A 22,319-nucleotide genomic window follows, 5' to 3' on the forward strand; every position below is an offset into this window, starting at 1 on the left:
AGGGGCGGGGCCCAAGGGCGGAGGAGCGGGAAGTGGAAGAGATGCGGTGGAGGGCATCGTCGACCACGTTGGGGGGGAAATTGCGGTCCTTGAAGAAGGAGGCCATCTGGGTTGTGCGTTTTTGGAACTGGTCCTCCTGGGAGCAGATGCGGCGGAGTCGAAGGAATTGGGAGAATGGGATGGCGTTTTTACAGGGGGCAGGATGGGAGGAGGTGTAGTCCAGGTAGCTGTGGGAGTCGGTCGGTTTGACTTTCCTCATTCCTGAAGAAGGGCTTATGCCCGAAACGTCGATTCTCCTGTTCCCTGGATTGGTAATTGTGTGGCACGAATGTTATTTGGTACCTGTCAGCCCAAGGCTAGTTATTGTCCAGATCTTGTTGCATTTGAACTTGGACAGAATCTGAGGTCTCACAAATTGTCGGAGAAATTTGCCCAATAGGTTAGAGATCAGAAAACACAGCTCGAACTGAAATTGACAAACAGTTTATTGCAAGTGATATCACTGGAGGAGAAAACAGGCTAGCTGACACAGAACTGACAATCTGCACAGATATGGAGATGCCGGTGTTGGACTGGGGTGTACAAAGTTAAAAATCACACAACGCCAGGTTATAGTCCAACAGGTTTAATTGAAAGCTAATGTGCTTCAATTAAACCGGTTGGACTATATCCTGGTGTTGTGTGATTTTTAACAGTCTGCACAAAGAATTTGATTTCTCCTCCCAGAGCTAAGGATGAGACCAGTTTTATAGTAATGCTGCACAATGACACTGATTAAGAAATGGAAAATTATAATGTTTCTGAAAATGGAGTAAATTTAGTTGCAAGGGTACTAATTGGAAAACAGTTTATCGGATGATGTCCTGTTCCTTCACACAATGCAACATCCTGATAGTATAATGGTTCCATTCATCTTCACAGGTAGGTGTTAAAGTCTATCCTGCAGTGGTGAGGTGCTTCGATTGTCCTGAGGTGCCTATCTGGCTACCCTACTCTTTGTGTGGCTTTGCTGCTGCTGGATCGTGAAACTGCCCTGAGGGCTTTGAGATCTCTGTCATGTCCATGGGAGTTTGAAGGCGTATTCCATTGTCTGCGTATCGTCTGACCCAGTTCGTGAGCTGCTCGGGAATTCTGGATGTGTTGGTACAATTTGGCCAATTTGATTTTGTGGGCCTATCGTGGGTTAGCAAATCTTTTCCCACATAAATAGTGAACATTGTGCAGTCTGTGCAGTCATTCCCATTTTTGACCTAATGATGGAAGAAATGTCATTAATGATGCTGCCAAGTCTGTTTCATCTTAGAACACTACGCTGATGAAGTCCAGGTTATAGTCCAACAGGTTTAATTGGAAGCACAGTAGCTTTCGGAGCGACGCTCCTTCATCAGGTGATAGACTATCACCTGATGAAGGAGCGTCACTCCGAAAGTTACTGTGCTTCCAATTAAACTGTTGGACTATAACCTGGTGTTGTGTGATTTTTAACTTTGTACACCCCAGTCCAACACCAGCATCTCCAAATCCTGATGAACTCCTGCAGAGATGTCCTGAAGCTGAGATGATTGACCATCAACAACAACCATCTGCCTAAGTACCAGGCATGACTCCAACCAGCGGAGAGTTGGCCTTCTCTTGCCCGTTTTTCTAGAGCTCCTCCATGCCACACGTGGTTGGATATGAACTTGATGTCAAGGGCTGTCAAACTTGCCTCCCCTCTGGAACTCAGCTCTTTTGTCCATGTTTGAAGCAAGGTTGTAGTGAGGTCAGGAGGTGAGAATCAAGTGTCACTGAGCAGGTGCTTTACTGTTGATCAAGAATTGGCTGATGGTGTAAGTCAATCATTTGCTGTGGTTCTGGAACCACATTTTGGCTAGACCAGGTAAGAATGGTAGTTTCTCTCCCTGAAGGATATTCGTGAACCAGATGGCTTTTCCAACAATCACTGATGGATTCTTGGTCATCAGTTCGGTGCTTTACCAAATTTATAACCAAATTGGTTTTTTGTGGTTGATCAAATAGTTCAGTCAAATGGGTACACAAAGTCTATTAAGATCCTGCTAAGTAGTTGTTTTCTAAACCTGGTAGTGGAATTTAAAACATAGGTTTATTTGAAGTTTGTGGTTCTCCCACTACCTGACATGTTTGGTACATTTGACTATAGTTGAAAGTGTGGTGCTGGAAAAGCACAGTAGGTCAGGCAGCATCTGAGAAGCAGGAGAATCGACTTTTCAGGCATTACCCTTCATCAGGAATCCTGATGAAGGACTTATGCCCGAAATATTGATTCTCCTGCTCCTCGGATGCTGTCTGACCTGCTGTGTTTTTCCAGCACCACACTCTCGACTTTGATCACCAGCATCTGCAGACCCCACTTTTTCCACATCTGACTACAACCTTATGTAAATTTGGCAATGAATATGCTTAAAGTCTTAGCTTAAAATATTAAGTCACCTGCCATTTGAATTTCATGAGTAACTTGTAGTAGATCATTAGGATACTCAGATAGAACTAGCAGCCGATGGATCACTGTCCATAAATCATCAGTTGTTATTTCAGGTGGTCTCCATTTCCGAATGAATACTTTAAATGATAACATTAGGTATTTCTTCTGATTCAAAGTAATCTGTTTATGTAACTCTTTCAATTCCAAATCCATTTGTAAATAAAACAGGTTAAATATATCATCCTCATTCTCTTCATTCTCATTTTTAGTTACATTTTCAACTTGTATCCCATAACAATTTAGTAACTGGACTCATTTTCTTCCTGTCTAATTCTATGGGCCTAAGATTTGTCACACAGTGTCAGAAAACAATCCAGGATGTTCCTTTTTTGTAAGATTTTAGTTTCTTTTACTTCCACTGGTTGTTTTACCATCTTGGTGTTGCCAATATTTTTAAATCTGCAATATTAGTTCCCAAAATAAAGTCAATTCCTTCAATAGGAATTTGTCTCACTACGACATATCCATTTACCACATTACTCTTTAGTTCAACTATGTATAATGGAACTGGTTTGTCATCTCCATGTATACCCGCAGTTAATATTTCCCCTTTGTTAATCCCTCTGGAAGACAAAATAGTATCATTAGCCAACATCAGTGACTGACCTGCTCCAGTATCACTCAATATCTTTATTGGCTTTCCTCCTTCACTCAAAGCATAAGCAAAGGCAAATATAATTTCTCTGTTCCACACTGGGACAAGGCCAATTAACTTGGAGAAAAGTAAAATTATGGGCTATTTTGGATTTTTCTTTGCTTAGGACAAAACACGAAATTTGTGTTGTGTTAGCATGAGAGGATTTTATGTCAAGTTTGTTTTGAATTCGAACACTGTCTTTGCATTTTTAATAGAGTTGATCTAAAAAGGCATACCATGTGAAGGGTAGCTAAAGTGTCAATGTGCCTTTGAAATTCTGAAAGCTGGGGTGACAATCACACTGATTTTAGCTGTGCTTCAGTGGGAGAAGTCATTCAAATAGCTGTTGATGCGACAGTGTGGGGCAGTTTTACTGCAAAATAAGATGGGGATTGAACAGCTTGTCAGCTATTTTTCAAAGAGACTGATCACGAGTCAACAAAAACTTTCAACTGCTAGTTCTACATCATTTTGTAGTAATCAACAGGATGGAAGAAGCCTTTACTTACAGTGTCCACAATTTTTTGATTTTCTTAAAAAAAAGCAGGACAAGAACTTAGTAACTTCAAAGGTTTTTAATTTGATGAGTAATGACAATGCGTTTTGAAGATAGGTTTTCATTCTGGGTTGGAAATGAAATGCAATATACTTAAATAGTTACTTCTGAGTTTTAGTTTTTGAATTGGTGGTATATGGAGTGTTTGGTCTGTCTGAAGAGGTTTAATGATTAAGTTGTAAGTACTTATGCCATAGTGACTCCTTTTAAAATGTTTGCAATGGAAAGCTTCCAAGAATTCATTGTTTGTTGTTTACAGTGGGAAGTTTATGAGCACACAAAGTACACCATGAAGTATATTCGTTTTTCTGATGGAAGGTTCTGAACTTTAAGCCTAGGCAGTACTACCCATAGGGTGATAAGAAACGTTTCAATTTTAGTTTGGGGCAGTTCTGCATGGCTGTCAGCTGAAGCTGGGTGTGTAAAGTAGTTACTCCAGAGAAATAGAGAAAAGATAGTTTAGATTTGTTACAAATAGTTTACTTCAGAGTAAGTAAATTAGTCATAGTTCCAGGCAAGAAGTGTTTGACTAAAATCTTGAAGGGCTTATTTGAAGCTGATAAAGTTAAGTTTTGGTGTTTTAAGATTCCAAATAGATTCCAGGACCTAAAGTCACAATTAAATTAACCTTGTAAGAGGTGATAAAGGAGATTCTCTTTGGTGTATATCCTGTAAAGGGGTACTCTTAGGATCTGTAAGAGTGTGTTTTAATGGTAATGTGTCCAACTGGATGTTTCTAATTCTTCAAATTTGTGTTATAGATAAATAGTTGGTCGATTCTATTTTATCTTCATTTATTTTGCAATAATAAACTTGCTTTATTGATGGACCTAAACCGCAATATTGTGGGCTTATGCTTCAGTGAGAGATCACCTTGTTAAAAGCAAAAACAAAAATGATCCATCAAGTCAGATTTCAGTCGGGGATCTGAATTGTCCAGTAACAACATCAGCTGGGATCCTAACAGGATGATTCATTACTTAATGGAGTACTTGCAGTTGGTGGCTTTCTTACGGACCTGCTGCCCTTGATCTTCTAGATCGCAGTGACTGTGGGTTTCTAATTCAGGAACAGATCCCAAAGGAATACAACATTGTGTTTACAGGGTTACGATGTCTTCAATGGAACAACCTGGAAAGCTGGGAGTATGTGCTGATCCAAGTAAAACTCTGAAGAGATCTCACTACTCCAATCAAAGGGATTTGGCATCAATAGTCACTAACCTAGATTCAAAGCAGAGTTAGCGCAAAGTGAAGCTAGATGAAAGCAGCAGCTTTCTCACTACTGTTCGAATAATGCAGATAGTTTTGTATGCCTTTTGACATTTCCAAAGCTCTAGAGGGGTATCAATGCAAACAGCATGAGATAGTTGGTGAACATTCCAAAGTGGAAATTACAGTGGATGGAATGCAAGTCATGGTTGTGGATTCTACAATGGAAGAAACCATTGCTAATTGCAATTAAACTCTAGTGTGATTGACAATTGAAACTGACTAGATAAGTCTGAACAAGAAAAAAAACACTGTAGTTTAAAAATGCCGAAATTCATGTATATAGGTCACACACTGACAGCAAAAGATCTAATCCCAATGTGAAAAGGTGACAGCTAAAACAGTAATGCAGTGACCTACAGATACAAGAGCACTGCAAAGATGTATTAGAGTCATCAACTGCAGAACTTTGCAAAATTTTTCCCAGTTTGTCTGAGTGTGAACCATTGCACCAACTCACTGCCAAGGACATGCAGTGGAATTGGGGCACAGAAGTGGTATTCGCTCAAATTGAGCAACTAATGACAGCAACTCCAGCACTGAAATATTCTGCGATAAATGAAGAAGTCTTCCTGTTGTATCACTCTAGTGAGATAGGACTTGGAACATCCCTAATTCAACAGGGACAATTGGTTGCATTTGCACCCAGGGCATGAATGCAGATTGTATGATGCTGTGCTCACGTTGCAAAAGAAGTCTTTCACTATAGTTTCCACTCTGGGAAGATCACTGACTATCTGAAACTGTCTGTGTGGATTGTCCTCTGGATTTGTGGAAATCCTAAATGGCATACCGAACCATTTGCATCACTCAAACCATGCCCAGAATGGAGTTGGAAAGCTGCTAGTACCATCCAGCTTCACTCAGCCAGCAAGCATTCTTGCCTGTCGGCTATGCATTTGCCCTTGCAAGTTGTACTGAATTATTTTGATTGGTTTTGCTGGTGAACATTTTCACCACAACTTACTTGCAAGCAATAAAGACAAGTTATATATAATATGGGAAAATGTGAAGTTGTTCATTTTGGAGGTAGAACAGAAAATACAGGGTATTACTTAACTGGAGATTGACTATGTAATTCTGAGTTGCAGAGGGATTTATGTGTTCAAGTGCATGAGTCACAAAAAGTTAGTATGGAAGTACAACACGTGAGGAGGTCAATGGGATGCTATGCTTTATTGCAATAGAAATTGAACACAAGAGTAAGGATGGTATGCTTCAGTCATATGGGGCATTGGTGAGACCATATCACAAATAATATTTACACTTTCGATCTCTGTATTTAAGGTAAGGGTTTAAATGTACGAGAAGCAGTTAGACGGGGTTTTCTCGGTTGATACTTGCAATGAGAAAATTGTTTTATGAGGAAAGGTTGCACAGACTGGGCCTTTTTCCACTGGGAAATAAAACAAGGACTGCAGATACTGGAAACCAGATTCTAGATTAGAGTGGTGCTGGAAAAGTACAGCAGGTCAGGCAGCATCCGAGGAGCAGGAAAATCGACGTTTCGGGCAAAAGCCCTTCATCAGGAATAGAGCTGGGGCTTTTTCCACTGGGGCTTAGAGTGGAGAGGTGACTTGACTGAAGTATATTAGACCCTGAAGTATATTAGACCCTTGACAAAGTGGACCTGGAAAGAATGCTTTCTCTTGATCATCAGTCCTGAACTAGGGGGCACTGTTTAAAAATTAGAGGTCTCCTTTTCAAGACTGAGATAAGAAGTTTGTTTCTCTGAAAATTGCTTGATTTTGGAATACTCTACCTCAGAAGGCAGTGGAGGCGAGGTCATTGAATACGTTTAAGACAAAGATAGATAGATTGTTGTAAAATGGGAGAATCATGTGTTATTGGCGTAGGTGGGTATGTTAATGTGAAAGGCATGGTCTTAGTTCAGCCATGATCTTATTGAATGGCAGAGCTGGCTTGACGGGCCTAAAGGTCTATTTCTACTTGTGTAGTGTATGTTTTTATAAAGTGACAGTTGAGTCTGACCACAAACCATGGAAGCATTTTCTCAAGCTACTACTATCTGCTCCAAAAGCTTCTGCAAATAACATTCTTTGGTTATGGAGATACCATCTGGCTGTGACATACAAGCAAGGGAAACAAATGTTCATCATTGACATACCATCAAGAGCAGCACACCCCATGAAGAAAGTCGAGTATGTTATGACAGTGTGAAATCTTCTAGCTTCAATCTGAAGCAGAAGCTCAATGTGCTCTTGCAGTCATTTGTCAACCCAGAAGTGACATTTGAATCTAACAGAGTCTTACTCAAATAAACTAAACTACCCAACAAGATGCAGCTGTCCAAATGTTGCAAGAAGTAGCAGTGATGAAAGGATGACTTGAAATCTTTAGGTTCATTCTGATGGTCATGCGAGCATTTTGGACAAAAAAAAAAGACAGGTCAAGATGGCATATTGTACAAAGGACAGAGAGTCATTTTCCCTGAGTAGTTGAGAGATTCAATTGGATTCCCTACAGTGTGGAAACAGGCCGTCCGGCCCAACAAGTCCACACCAACCCTCTGGAGAGTAACCCACCCAGACTCATTTCCCTACATTTAACCCTGACTAATACACCGAACACTATGGGCAGTTTAGCATGGCCAATTCACCTAATCTGCACATTTTTTTGGACTGCGGAAGGAAACCAGAGCACCCGGAGGAAATCCACACAGATACAAAAGAATGTGCAAACTCCACACAGATAGTCATCCGAGGCAGGAATCAAACCTGAGTCCTTGGCGCTGTGAGGCAGCAGTGCTAACCACTGAGCCACTGTGCCATCCGTTAAGATGTTAAGAGAGATGTTAAAGTGCATTCATGCAATAACCAAGGAATTGAGAAGGGTCTGAGAAAGACAAGAGAAGTGCTCTATTGGCCAAAACCAATTCCTTGACCATATCAGCCATAGCTGTGCTTGTATTGAATACCAACCCATTTAATCTGTAGAACTGCTGATGAAACATGACATTCCAGACAGACCACTGATGAAGCTGGGAGTAGATCTCTTAAGTCTTGCAGGATTTGATTATCTTGTCATCAACATAGACTACTATTTTGACTACAACAATAACTGGTGAGATTATAGAAAGCCTGAAAGCACACTTTAGTTGTGGTAACACTCCAGACATTGTGAAGGATGACAATGACCCATGGTTCATGAATGACAAATTCAGCCACTTCATAACGGATTGAGAAATTCAACACTATGCATCATTTCCACACTATTTTGTGTCAAATGGAAAGGCTGAGGCAGCAGTTAAAATCAAAAAAAGGAATCAGAGAAATTGAGCAAATCGAACACAGGTGTATATAAGGCAATTCTCACATGGGAAAACAACTACTAAAACTAATGTCACAACACACCCAAACTACTTTTCCAATAGCTATTAAGCCAGGAGTAGTGACAAGCACGAATGAAAAATTTAACAAAAAAAGCAGAGAACAAAAATTTCACTTTAACAAAATTGCCAAATCAATGCCGGAGTTGAGCACTGGAAGGCCGGACAGAACCTTCAATGTTCTAAACATAAGTCAACACAGATGACAATTTGGGAGATGTATAGGGCAGTTGGCAGCTTGATCATGAGTGTCAGAGGTGAACAACCAGATACACTTTCCCAAATGCCAAATTGGAGAAGTTTGCTATTAATGTACACAACCAATCGGGACAATGTGAAATCACAGACTACAGATCAGTTGCAGAGGTGCACAGCATCTCAGCAACGGATATGGTTTAACAACAGTTACTGGGGTAGCAATTGATAAGGGAACCATATTCTCTGGAGAAGGAATACTACCTAGATGAACAGCTAATGACAATACACACTTGTACTATTAAGAGACTGGCATGATTCAAGGACAGTGCGATGCATTTGCAGAAGCTGTTAAAAATAAACTGCTAATGCAAGAAAACAGTTATGTCTATAATGAGTAACTCGAGTAACTCAGTATAGATGAAAACGTATGCAATATGTTTCTAAGGAAAGGGGAATTTTTGGATAGAAATGCAATAATGCATTAAAGTGCCTCATGTGACCTCTACCAAGAGGCATTCACTGCAGACATCCATCTTAGATTGGATTACTTACAGTGTGGAAACAGGCCCTTCGGCCCAACAAGTCTACACCGACCCTCCGAAAAGCAACCCAACCAGACCCATTCCCCTACATTTACCCCTACACCTAACACTACAGGCAATTTCCCATGGCCAATTCACCTAACCTGCACATCTTTGGACTGTGGGAGGAAACCGGAGCACCCGGAGGAAACCTACGCAGACACGGGGAGAATGTGCAAACTCCACACAGACTGTTGCCTGAGGTGGGAATTGAACCTGGGTCTCTGGTGCTGTGAGGCAGCAGTGCTAACCACTGAGCCACCGTGCCACCCAATTTAATAAAGACACAGTATAAATATTATTCTTGTGAGCTCTTAACAGCAGAGGCTCCAATTTTTGTTCATTACAGGGCTGACCAGGACTCCCTCCTGCATATGTTGCACTCAACATATTTAGCTATAATATGAATAAATCTTCCTTGGCCTCAAGGAAAACATGAACTCAGAACATGTCTCAGAGACAGGGACATAACTCACTGTACTGAAAGATTTCTTTATATTGGTTGTAATGAGAAAATCTTATTTGCTCAACGCTATTTAATTTAAATTTGCACTTCTCAAGAACACAATTAAAATGTTAAGTGAGGAATTAGTGCACTATCATGTACTGCACTAGACTAACACATGCTTAACTGAAGGTAGCCATTCTTGAACAACATTATTTACACAGAGGGCAGCAGAGAAAGCACAATTTAAAAAAAAATCAAAAAGTAAACCAACTGAAACATGAGAAATAAAAAGTCTGCCATTTCTCAGTAACTCAGAAGTAGCAGACCATGAAATCATTAAACTACTAGCATCATAGTTTTAAATAAGTCTTCAGATGTACAAAAAGAATCCTATCCAAGTTACCTTTTCGTAAAAAGTTGCTTTTCTTTTGATCCATTAGTTCTTCTGGCACAAAGCTGTAGTTGGACATTTTGTTTTGCTTCATGTTGTTGAATTTGGTTTGGGTCACAATTCTCTCAATGGCATCATCACTGAGTTGCTTTCCCAGAAATTCTTTAAATTTCAACAAAGCACTTCGCATATCCTGAAAATAAATGTTTTTGTCCTTTTATTAATTAGAAAAAGGTCTTTTTTTTTCACATTGTAATCAGCATTACTATCAATTGTCCAATACTCCAATGCATTCAGCGAGGTAGATTAAATATGCTTATTAGATATCCAAGGGATTTATAGCAATTAAACAAGACACAAGGGTAAATAGTTGAAACTTTTTTTTAAATCAATGTCAAGCTGATCTCAATTCAAAATCTAGGATATTTTCATGGTATTTCATGAGCAAAATAAAAGAAAATCAGCAAGTAAATCATTTAAGTAAAAACAAAAAAAAAAATTATATAGTGCATTACTGGATTTGAAATGGTAAGTGAAAAAGTACCTTCAGAATAGTTTTCACATTCTATGCTTCGCATTGGATTGAACACTCATTCAGTCCACAGGTAAGGCCAGAATAAAAGTTATAGAACATAGAACATAGAAGAATACAGCGCAGTACAGGCCCTTGGGCCCTCGATGTTGCGCCGATCCAAGCCCACCTAAACTACACTAACCCACTATCCTCCATATACCTATCCAATGCCCTCTTAAATGCCCATAAAGAGGGAGAGTCCACCACTGTTACTGGCAGGGCATTCCATGAACTAACGACTCGCTGAGTGAAGAACCTACCCCTAACATCAGTCCTATATCTACCCCCCCTTAATTTAAAGCTATGCCCCCTTGTAATACCCGACTCAATACGCGGGAAAAGGTTCATACTGTCGACCCTATCTAACCCCCTAATCATCTTGTACACCTCAATCAAGTCACCCCTAAACCTTCTTTTCTCTAGTGAAAACAGCCCCAAGTGCCTCAGTCTTTCCTCATACGATTTTCCTTCCATACCAGGCAACATCCTGGTAAACCTCCTCTGCACCCGTTCCAATGCCTCCACATCCTTCCTATAGTATGGCGACCAAAACTGCACACAATATTCCAGATGCGGCCGTACCAGAGTCTTATACAACTGCATCATGACCTCAGGACTCCGGAACTCAATTCCTCTACCAATAAAAGCCAGTACGCCATATGCCTTCTTCACCGCACTGTTTACCTGGGTGGCAACTTTCAGAGATCTGTGTACATGGACACCAAGATCCCTCTGCTCATCCACACTACCAAGTATCCGACCATTAGCCCAGTACCCCATCTTTTTGTTATTCTTCCCAAAGTGAATCACCTCGCACTTAGCTACATTGAATTCCATCTGCCACCTTTCTGCCCAGCTCTGCAGCTTCTCTATATCCTGCTGTAACCTGCCACATGCTTCCTCACTGTCAACAACTCCTCCGACTTTCGTATCATCCGCAAACTTGCTCACCCAACCTTCTAACCCCTCTTCCAGGACATTTATAAAAATGACAAACAGCAATGGTCCCAAAACAGATCCTTGCGGAACACCGCTAGTGACGGCACTCCATGAAGAAACTTTGCCATCAACTACTACCCTCTGTCTTCTTCCATCCAGCCAATTCCTAATCCAAACCTCCAACTCACCCTCAATGCCATATCTCCGTATTTTCTGCAGTAGCCTACCATGGGGAACCTTATCAAACGCCTTACTAAAATCCATATATACCACATCTACCGCTTTCCCCTCATCAACCTCCTTCGTCACCTTTTCAAAGAATTCAATAAGGTTTGTGAGGCACGACTTGCCCTTCACAAAACCATGCTGACTATCCTTGATCACATTATTCCTATCTAGATGTGCATAAATCCTATCCCTTACAATTCTCTCTAAGACTTTGCCCACAACAGAAGTGAGACTCACCGGCCTATAGTTACTAGGGCTATCCCTTCTCCCCTTTTTGAACAAGGGAACCACATTTGCTAGCCTCCAGTCTTCTGGGACTACTCCTGTAGACAAAGAGGACATAAAAATCAAGGCCAATGGCTCTGCAATCTCCTCCCTTGCTTCCCAGAGAATCCTAGGATAAATGCCATCAGGCCCAGGGGACTTATCTATTTTCACCTTTTCCAGGATTTCCAACACCTCTTCTCTACATACCTCAAAGCCATCCATTCTACTTATTTGTGCCTCAGTATTCTCATCGACAACAATGCCCTGTTCCTGAGTGAATACTGAAGAAAAGTATTCATTCAGTGTCTCCCCAATCTCTTCCGCCTCCACACGCAACTTCCCCCTACTATCCTTGACTGGACCTATTCCTACCCTAGTCATTCTTTTATTCCTAACATACCTATAGAAAGCCTTAGGGTTTTCCCTAATCCTATCTACTAAGGACCTTTCATGTCCCCTCCTTGCTGCTTTTAGCTCTCTCTTCAGGTCCTTCCTGGCTACCCTATAACTCTCAATCGCCCCAATTGAACCTTCACGTCTCATCTTGAGATAGGCCGCCCTCTTCCATTTAACAAGGGATTCCAATTCCTTATTAAACCACGGCTCCCTCGCACGACCCTTTCCTTCCTGCCTGACAGGTACATAATTATCAAGGACACTCAATAGTTGCCCCTTGAACAAGTTCCACATATCATTTACACTCTTGCCTTGGAGTCTACTTTTCCAAGCCACACATCCTAAGTCATGCCTCACCGCATCATAATTTCCCTTACCCCAGCTATAATTCTTGCCCTGTAGTACACACTTATCCCTCTCCATCACGAGTGTAAAAATCACCGAATTATGGTCACTATCCCCAAAGTGCTCACCTACCTCTAATTCTAACACCTGGCCTGGTTCGTTACCCAGAACCAAATCCAGTATGGCCTCACCTCTTGTTGGCCTGTCTACATATTGTGTCAGGAAACTCTCCTGCACACATTGAACAAACACTGACCCATCTAACGAACTTGAGCTATAGCTTTCCCAATCAATATCAGGAAAGTTAAAGTCCCCCATAATAACCACCCTATTACTGTCACTCATCTCCTGAATCACCTTCCCAATCCTTTCTTCAATGATTCTAGGACTATTAGGAGGCCTGTAAAAGACTCCTAACAGGGTGACCTCACCTTTCCTATTCCTAACCTCAGCCCAAACTACCTCAGATGGCAAGTCCTCATCCATCGTCCTTTCCACCGCTGTAATACTATCTTTGACAAGCAATGCCACACCTCCCCCTCTTTTACCCCCACCTCTAAACCTACTAAAACATTTAAATCCCGGAACCTGCAACAGCCAATCCTGTCCCTGTTCTACCCATGTCTCCGTAATAGCCACAACATCGAAGTCCCAGGTACCAACCAACGCTGCAAGTTATGGATATTGACAGCAAGCTGGTCTATTTACTTACACTTTCTCTGTAAAATTCCCTGATAGCAGGACTGAGTGTCTGAGGACCCAAACTGCCACAGCTTTAACTAATTTTATGTGCCCTGTGTAAGGTGGTAAAATTCTCCCCTCTATCATAGACCATGACATATGTACATCACATCATCCTAATATGTACTTGGTAGCAGCTTTCAAGGTCTCATTACTCACCTGTTTGTAGCTCAGTGTTCCTTTTTAACGATAAATATTTGTTCATTTTAAAATCCAATTTAAGGATATATTCCTTACAATAATTTAGTGCAATTTTCCTGTGCACATGATTTCCCTACTGACATAATAATTCAAATGTACCTTAGATTCCAAACAAAAGTGAATAAATTTATCCCCATAAATCTCAACATTCTTTCACATTTAGTTGTTATTCCACCCCCCCCCCCCCCAGTCTGCATGAAAGCAATAAAATGTGATATTCTGAGACTTTACATGCAATTACTTGTAGCATTCAGAGCCAGAGAAAATGAAAGTAGGGCCAAAAGACAAAGTTGACAGCAATGGAAAAAAAAAGAAAGGACAACAAAAAGGGTGGCATGGTGGCTCAGAGGTTAGCACTACTGCCTCACTGCACCAGGGACCCAGGTTCGATTTGAGCCTTAGGCCACCCTGTCTGTGTGGAGTTTGCACATTCTCCCTGTGTCTGCATGGGTTTCCTCTGGGTGCTCCGGTTTCCTCCCACAATCCAAAGATGTGTAAGTTAGGTGGATTAGGTGAAAGCGAGCACTGCAGATGCTGGAGATTAGAGTCGAGAGTGTGGTGCTGGAAAAGCACAGCAGGTCAGGCAGCATCCGAGGAGCAGAAGAATTGACGTTTCGGGCAAAAGCTCTTTATCTGGAAGTTAGGTGGATTGCCCATGTGGGCGGCATGGTGGCACAGTGGTTAGCACTGTTGCCTCACAGCACCTGAGACCCGGGTTCAATTCCCGCCTCAGGCAACTAACTGTGTGGAGTTTGCATGTTCTCCCCGTGTCTGCGTGGGTTTCCTCCGAGTGCTCCGGTTTCTTCCCACAGTCCAAAGATGTGCAGATCAGGTGAATTGGCCGTGCTAAATTGCCCATAGTGTTAGGTAAGGGGTAAATGTAGGGGCATGGGTGGGTTGCGCTTCGGCGGGTCGGTGTGGACTTGTTGGGCTGAAGGGTCTGTTTCCACACTGTAATGTAATGTAATCTAATCTAAATTACCCATAGTATTCAGGGATATTTAAGTGAGGTATGTTGGCTGTATTGGGTTGCAAGGATGGTGTAGGGGGTTAGGTCTGGGTAATATGCACTTTGGAGGGTCAATGTGGACTTGTTGGGCCAAATGGCCTGTTTCCATTCTGCAGGGATTCCTCAAAAGAGTGAATGCAATAAGACAAGAAATTGAAGAGTGACAGAATACAAGAAAAATCAGTACTGCAAGTAAAAGATCAAGAATCTTTAGAGAAGTCTTCATTTGTATCTTGAGTCACCCAGAATATGACATTGGCAAAACATCAGAATATTGTGTTGCAAAAAGTTGAAGATACCTTCACTGTATTTCCCAAACAGCAAAGTGAGATTGCCATCATTAAGTGTGTAAATAGCAGAATGTTCTTCTAGTGAGAACAACAAATCAAAATACGTTCCGAAGAACATCAGAAAATGTAACAGCTGAGTATGATTGCCAGGAAATCTTCCCATTTTGGCTCAGGAAAGAAAGAATGAATCAGTCTATTGTGAAATATTTAAATATTTTCAACAACCACTGTATATTCTCAATGTTACTGTGTATTTTCAGAGTTCTGCAGTTTTTGTCTGTAATAATTGTGACACTTTAGGTATTTATTTCATAAGTTTGGGATAAAAACGTGCAATGAAGCCGACTTGATTAGGGAGCTTAAGCTGAAGAAACTCCTCAGAGGCAGTGACCAGAATGTGATAGAATTCACCCAGCAATTTGAGGGAGAAGCTAGAATCAGATGTAACAGTATTACAGATGAAAGGCTTTTGCCCGAAACATTGATGTTCCTGCTCCTCAGATGCTGCCTGATCTGCTGTGCTTTTCCAGCACCACTCCAATCTTGAATCTAACCTCCAGCATCTGCAGTACCCACTTCTGCCCTGTAACAGTATTACAATTGAGAAAAGAGAGGAATGACCTGGCCAGAGTTGATTGGAAGGGGAGCCTAGCAGTGGAGCAGCAATAGCAGAAATTTCTGGAGTTAATTTGAGATGCACAGAAGAAGTTTATCCCGAGGAAAAAGAAGCATAGTTAGGAGAGGTAACCGAAGGAAGTCAGGGACAGCACAAAAGCAAACGGAAAAGCAGACACTGTGGTGGAGATTAATAAGAAGGCAGAGGATTAGGAAACCTTTAAAGACCAGCAGAGGATAACTTAAAAAAAAATCAGTAAGGGGCCAGGGAGAGAAGATGTACTACGAGAGTAAGCTAGATATTAATATAAAAAAGCTTGCAAGAGAATGGGCAAAGAAGTGGCAGACAGAATACACTGTGTGAAAGTATGAGGTTATGCACATTGGTAGAAAGAGTAGAGGCGTAAACTATTTTCTAAATGGGGAAAGGCTTCAGAAATCTGAAACATAAAGAGATCTAGGAATTCTAGTTCAGGAGTCTGTTAACGTTAGTGTTCAAGTTCACTTGACAGTTAGGAAGGCAAGCGCAACATCAGCTTTCAGGGTGAGAATACATAGAACATAGAACATAGAACATAGAACATAGAACATAGAAGAATACAGCGCAGTACAGGCCTTTCGGCCCTCGATGTTGCGCCGATCCAAGCCCACCTAACCTACTAGCCCACTATTCTCCATATGCCTATCCAATGCCCGTTTAAATGCCCATAAAGAGGGAGAGTCCACCACTGCTACTGGCAGGGAATTCCATGAACTCACAACTCGCTGAGTAAAGAACCTACCCCTAACATCTGTCCTATACCTACCACCCCTTAATTTAAAGCTATGCCCCCTTGTAATAGCTGACTCCATACGTGGAAAAAGATTCTTATTGTCGACCCTATCTAAACCCCTAATCATCTTGTACACCTCTATCAAGTCACCCCTAAACCTTCTTTTCTCCAATGAAAACAATCCCAAGTGCCTCAGCCTTTCCTTATACGATCTTCCTACCATACCAGGCAACATCCTGGTAAACCTCCTCTGCACCCGTTCCAGTGCCTCCACATCCTTCCTATAATATGGCGACCAAAACTGCACACAATACTCCAGATGTGGCCGCACCAGAGTCTTATTCAACTGCAACATGACCTCAGTACTCCGGAACTCAATTCCTCTACCAATAAAAGCCAGTAAGCCATATGCCTTCTTCACCACACTATTTACCTGGGTGGCAACTTTCAAAGATCTGTGTACATGGACACCAAGATCCCTCTGCTCATCCACACTACCAAGTATCCGACCATTAGCCCAGTACCCCATCTTTTTGTTACTCTTACCAAAGTGAATCACCTCACACTTAGCTACATTGAACTCCATTTGCCACCTTTCTGCCCAGTTCTGCAGCTTATCTATATCCCGCTGTAACCTGCCATATCCTTCCTCACTGTCTACAACTCCTCCGACTTTCATATCATCCGCGAACTTGCTCACCCAACCTTCTAACCCCTCCTCCAGGTCATTTATAAAAATGACAAACAGCAATGGTCCCAAAACAGATCCTTGCGGAACACCGCTAGTGACGGCACTCCAAGATGAACCTTTGCCATCAACTACTACCCTCTGTCTTCTTCTAGCCAGCCAACTCCTAATCCAAACTTCCAACTCACCCTCAATGCCATACCTCCGTATTTTTTGAAGTAGCCTACCATGGGGAACCTTATCAAACGCCTTACTAAAATCCATATACACCACATCTACCGCTTTCCCCTCGTCCACCTCCTTAGTCACCTTCTCAAAGAATTCAATAAGGTTTGTGAGGCACGACCTGCCCTTCACAAAACCATGCTGACTATCCTTGATCACATTATTCCTATCCAGATGTTCATAAATCCTATCCCTTACAATTCTCTCTAAGATTTTGCCCACGACAGAAGTGAGACTCACCGGCCTATAGTTACAAGGGTTATCCCTACTCCCCTTCTTGAACAAGGGAACCACATTTGCTAGCCTCCAATCTTCTGGCACTACTCCTGTAGACAACGAGGACATAAAAATCAAGGCCAATGGCTCTGCAATCTCCTCCCTTGCTTCCCAGAGAATCCTAGCAGAGATGTACTGCTGAGGCTGCAGCAGGCTCTGGTCAGACCGCATTTGGAATATGGAGAGGAGTTTTTGGCCCTGTATCTAAGGAAGGATATGCTGACCTTGGGAGCGAGTCAAGAGAATATTTACAAGAATGACCCTGGGAACAAAGGACTTGTCAATGTAAGGAATGGTTGAGGACTCTGGGTCTCAGATGGAGTTTTGAAGGATGAGGGGCACGTGATTGAAACTCGCAGAAAACTGAGAGGCCTGAACAGAATAGACGTGGAGAAGTTTTCCACTTGAAGGAGTGACTAGGAACCAAGGGCACAGCCTCCGAGTGAAGAGATGGCTCTTTAGGATGAAGATGAGGAGGAATTTCTTCAGCCAAAGAAACCTGCGTTAATCTGCAGAACTTATTGCCACAGAAGGTTGTAGAGACGGTCATTGAGTGTATTTAGGTTCTTCATTAATAAGAGGATCAATGATTAAGGGGAGAAGGCAGGAGAATAGGATTGAGAAATATATCACCCACGATCGAATGCTGGAGCAGGATTGATGGATGGAATGGTCTAATTCAGGGGCAAAACTATAAACAAACAAAACAAATTGTTCACATACCTGCAATAGTTCTTCATAAGTTAGAAACAAAATGTTATCCTGATCCTTTCTTGGCCACCAACTCTTAATGTGATCAAACCAGGAACCAAACATTACTTTATGAGGGGAAGAAACAGACAAATAAGTGTTAGACATACAAAAAAAATTAAGAATCATTAGCTACATCAGGCAAAATACCAGTTTGTTGTCAAAACTCTTAAACCACTTGAGAATTTCAGTTTTAGACTAGCTTCAGGTGAATAGCAAACTTGAGTTTACCAATCCACCCAGCTACCCATTTAAAAGGTTGAAGACAGACTTTTGTAATTGAAACAATGTTGAAACTGAGACATGCATCATTGCACATTATATAGGAATAGCATGGCTTCTATTTATAGACATGACATGACGTGAACTCAATTGGCCACATGGCCTCCTGGTTGTAATAACTCTGACATAAATTTTGTTCTCAATATTAGCTGTTAAAATGTCACCAAACTTAAAGCCACCAAATCTTTCCTCAACTAAATATATATTCTCCTTTCATTGAAAATGATAATTAATTAATGGCTGAAGAAAATTACCCTTTCCCTCCAGGAATTTGTCAATGAACTCCTCAAAGGTCCCTGGGTTCTCCAAAAATGAGGCCATATCGTGATAGTGAAAGGAAGAAACAAGGGCATCCTTTGGATTTCGGGACACATAGACAACCTACAAAAAGGCACAAAGTATCCTTAATATATTCAATTTCAAGAAAATATCTCACTTAGACCATTGCATGTATATTGATTCAATTCAATGTAGGAGGTGTTCACTAAAATGGACACAGTTATGTCATGATTTCATGGAAGACTAGCAACCGAGAGCTTGTGAGGTCAAATGCAACCATTTCAAGTGAACTTGATTTGGTGATTGTTTGCTGACATCTAAACACAAACAATGTGTTTCCAATGCCAAATATGCCTGCTGGAGATGGCTCCAGCAATCTGCGCTTGCACGTACACAAATTCTGAAGAAGGGTCACTGGACCTGAAACATTAACTCTACTTTCTCTCTTCAGATGCAGTCAGATGTGCTGAGTCTTTTCCAGCAATTTCTGATTTCACTCAAGTACTATTCTTGTAAGAGGTTTTTATTTGCTTCCATTGAACGATTGGATTATGGGGAGAGGTTTAGGTGAAGTTAGCTTTTAGACTCTGTTCCCAGAATACCGTTCTCAATTCCTGACATTAACCAAACCTCAAGTGGACCTCAAGTGCAAAGTATTAGTGGAGGACAAAGGGCTCACCATTCATCAATAGCCATATCAACCCTCATTAAGAGAAAGCAGAAACTGATCACAAGAAGCTATCACTATAATGGATGGTACATGATGTTGCCATTCTACAGAATTCTAGAGAAGTTACTAAGCATATTTTCGCAGCATTTCATAGAGAGTAACAGAATATTAAAGTGTGGAAAAAAGCCCCTTTGGCCCATCATGTCTTCATTGGCCATTAAACACCTATCTAAAACAAAAAACAGAAGTTGTTGGAGAAACTCAGCAGGTCAGGAACATCTGTGGGGAGAAAGTAGAATTAATGTAGAGTCTGGTGACCCTTCATCAGAACTGACAGCAACTGGGAAAAACCTTCAGCATTTATGCTGGAGCCAAAGTGGTGGGGGAGCAATAAGCAGATAGGTGGAGACGGAGCCCAGAGAGATAAACAAGGAACTTATGGATGGCAGACCAAGACAGAAGAAAAGCTGAATAAGTTATTTAAGAAACACCTGGATGAAAATATGAATCATTTTTCACACTAACTTTCTTTCCTAACTTTGTGTCATCAGTAAATTTAACCACAATACCATTGTTTTTTTCATGTAAATCATTTATACAAATGTAAAAACTTGAGGCCCCAAAACTGACGTCTATGGACATCACTTATGTCATCCTGCTAACATTCAAAAGACACGCTTGTCCCTACTGTCTGCTTCCTGTTCATAAGACAACCTTCTATCCATGCTAATATGTTACTGTACACCTTAAGCTTTTACATTTTGCAAGAACTTTTGATGTAGCACCTTACCAAGTACCTTCTGGGAATCCTCTCTCACTGCACTCCTCCCCAACCCCCCCACCGTTGTTTCCTCTGTCCTGAAGCAGACCTGCTACTACAGCCACATCTCCTTCCTCAGTGCCTGCCTATGCAACCGACTTATCCCATATGGATTCCAGACTACATACAGACCATGACCAGGACACCAGTATCTACAACAAATCCAAAGCCTCCTGAAACAGTTCACCCTCTGGGTCCTCCACTCCACGCTCGCAGCCATGCACCATCACCTACTCTCCCTGCAATCAGCCCTACCCCAGCTCAGGGCTACACTCTCTTTTACCTTCAAAGGACCTCTGATGTTCTTCATCCTGAGAAGAATCCACACACTCAACAAACACTTTTCCTCCAGCTTATCAGGCATCAAGGAACAGGAGTACATCAAATGTTCCTGCACTTACCTCCAAACTCGGATAACTCGCCTGGACGAAGAACCCCTCATCTTCTGCCTTAGTACCCTCCAAACACATGGCATCAATGTTGATTTCGCCTGATTCCTCATTTCCCTTCCCCCCACCTTATTCCAGATCCAACCCTCCAACTCGGCACCGTCCTCTTGAACTGCTCTATCTGTCCGTCTTCCTTCTCCCCTATCCACTCCACCCTCCACTCCACCCTATCACCATCACCCTCCTACCTTCATCCACCAATCGCATTCCGAGCTAACATCCCCAGCCCCATGCCCAACCCCCAATTTATCTCTCAGCCCCCTTCCCTCAGCACATTCCTGATGAGGGGCTTATGCCTGAACATCTACTCTCCTGCTCCTTGGATACTGCCTGACCGGCTGTGCTTTTCCAATGCCACACCTTTTCATTCTGGAAATCTAAGTCTAACACATCCACTGGTTCTCCTTAATCAACAGCATAAGTTACTTCTTCAAAAAACTTCAATAAATTATTTAAACATGATTTCCCTTTGACAAGGTCATGTTGGCTTGCATGATTATAACAGGGCACTTGGATGAGTTCAAGGTAGGTTCTAACATTTTCCCCATGACCATTGTTAAGCTAACTGGCCTGTGGCTTCCTGCTTTCTGCCTCCCTCCCTTGTTAAATAAAGGAGTTCCATTAACTGAAGGAGCCATTCCCTAGCTACTTCTTTTAAGGCCCTAGGATGGAGCCAGGACCTGAGGACTTCTTAACTCACGGTTTTGTTTTAATAGATATTTTTATTGGAAATTTAACATTTTTACAAGTTTACAATAATAAAAAAAATCTCAAGGTACAAACATTGATATACAATTAAATCTTAAATAAATAATAACCAAAATTTAACAAAAGAAAAATACCGAGAGAAGAAAAACAAAACTCAACTAACTACTAATCTAACCTACAACTAACCAGAGTGTATAATTAAGTCTCTTACATTACTAATCTAACCTACAACTAACCAGAGTGTATAATTAAGTCTCTTACATTATTCAAATAAGAGAAAGAAAAAAAAACAATGGATAACACAGAAATTGGGTAGTGAGATGCATACTCGGAATGTGTTAACATCAAATGTAACAAAACCCGTATTTGTGCGGGATTCCTCTCCCAAGGGGCCCGGACCAGCCAGGTCCGCAATCTCGATTAAATAAAAGCCCTTGTTAGGATAGCCGAAATATCTGTATTTATATAATTCAAGAAGGGCTGCCATATTTTATGAAATAATGTGGTCTTTTGGTGCACCATATTTGTAAGGAAGTCAAGGGTAATACATTCCATAATTAATCTGTGCCAATTTGAAAGTCCAGGGGGGCCCTCAGTCACCCAGTTTACCAAAATATTTTTCCTTGCACAGAAAGAGAGAATAGAAAATAGTCTCTTCCCGTACGTGTCCAGGGAGGGAAAGTTCGAAAAGCCCAAAAGGAGAGATACAGGGTCCACTTTAATTTCCGTTCCTAAAATTTCTGTCAGGGTACTTGCTACTTTAGTCCAATATCTACGGATCTTATGACAGGTCCATAGGCAATGTACAAGAGTGCCCACCTCTATTTTACATTTGGGACACATTGGAGATGCTCCTGCCT

The 22,319-nt window shown here is 41.5% G+C and overlaps 1 protein-coding gene across 1 annotated transcript in view; it reads right to left on the reverse strand.

The window, feature by feature from the left end:
- The window catches only part of LOC122562308 (sulfotransferase 2B1-like), a 42,156-nt gene that overhangs the window by 6,837 nt on the left and 13,000 nt on the right, over positions 1-22,319 (reverse strand). The window contains exons 3-5 of the mRNA XM_043715160.2: positions 18,788-18,914; positions 18,225-18,319; positions 9,947-10,127 (exon numbers count right to left, since the gene is read on the reverse strand). Coding sequence (XP_043571095.2) covers positions 9,947-10,127; positions 18,225-18,319; positions 18,788-18,914 — 403 coding nt within the window. The remainder of the gene's footprint in view (positions 1-9,946; positions 10,128-18,224; positions 18,320-18,787; positions 18,915-22,319) is intronic.

The sequence above is a fragment of the Chiloscyllium plagiosum genome, unplaced genomic scaffold (genome assembly GCF_037043375.1).
Source record: "Chiloscyllium plagiosum isolate Xiang-an unplaced genomic scaffold, Cpla_swu_hap1 HiC_scaffold_25, whole genome shotgun sequence".
In the NCBI taxonomy this organism is placed as follows: domain Eukaryota; kingdom Metazoa; phylum Chordata; class Chondrichthyes; order Orectolobiformes; family Hemiscylliidae; genus Chiloscyllium; species Chiloscyllium plagiosum.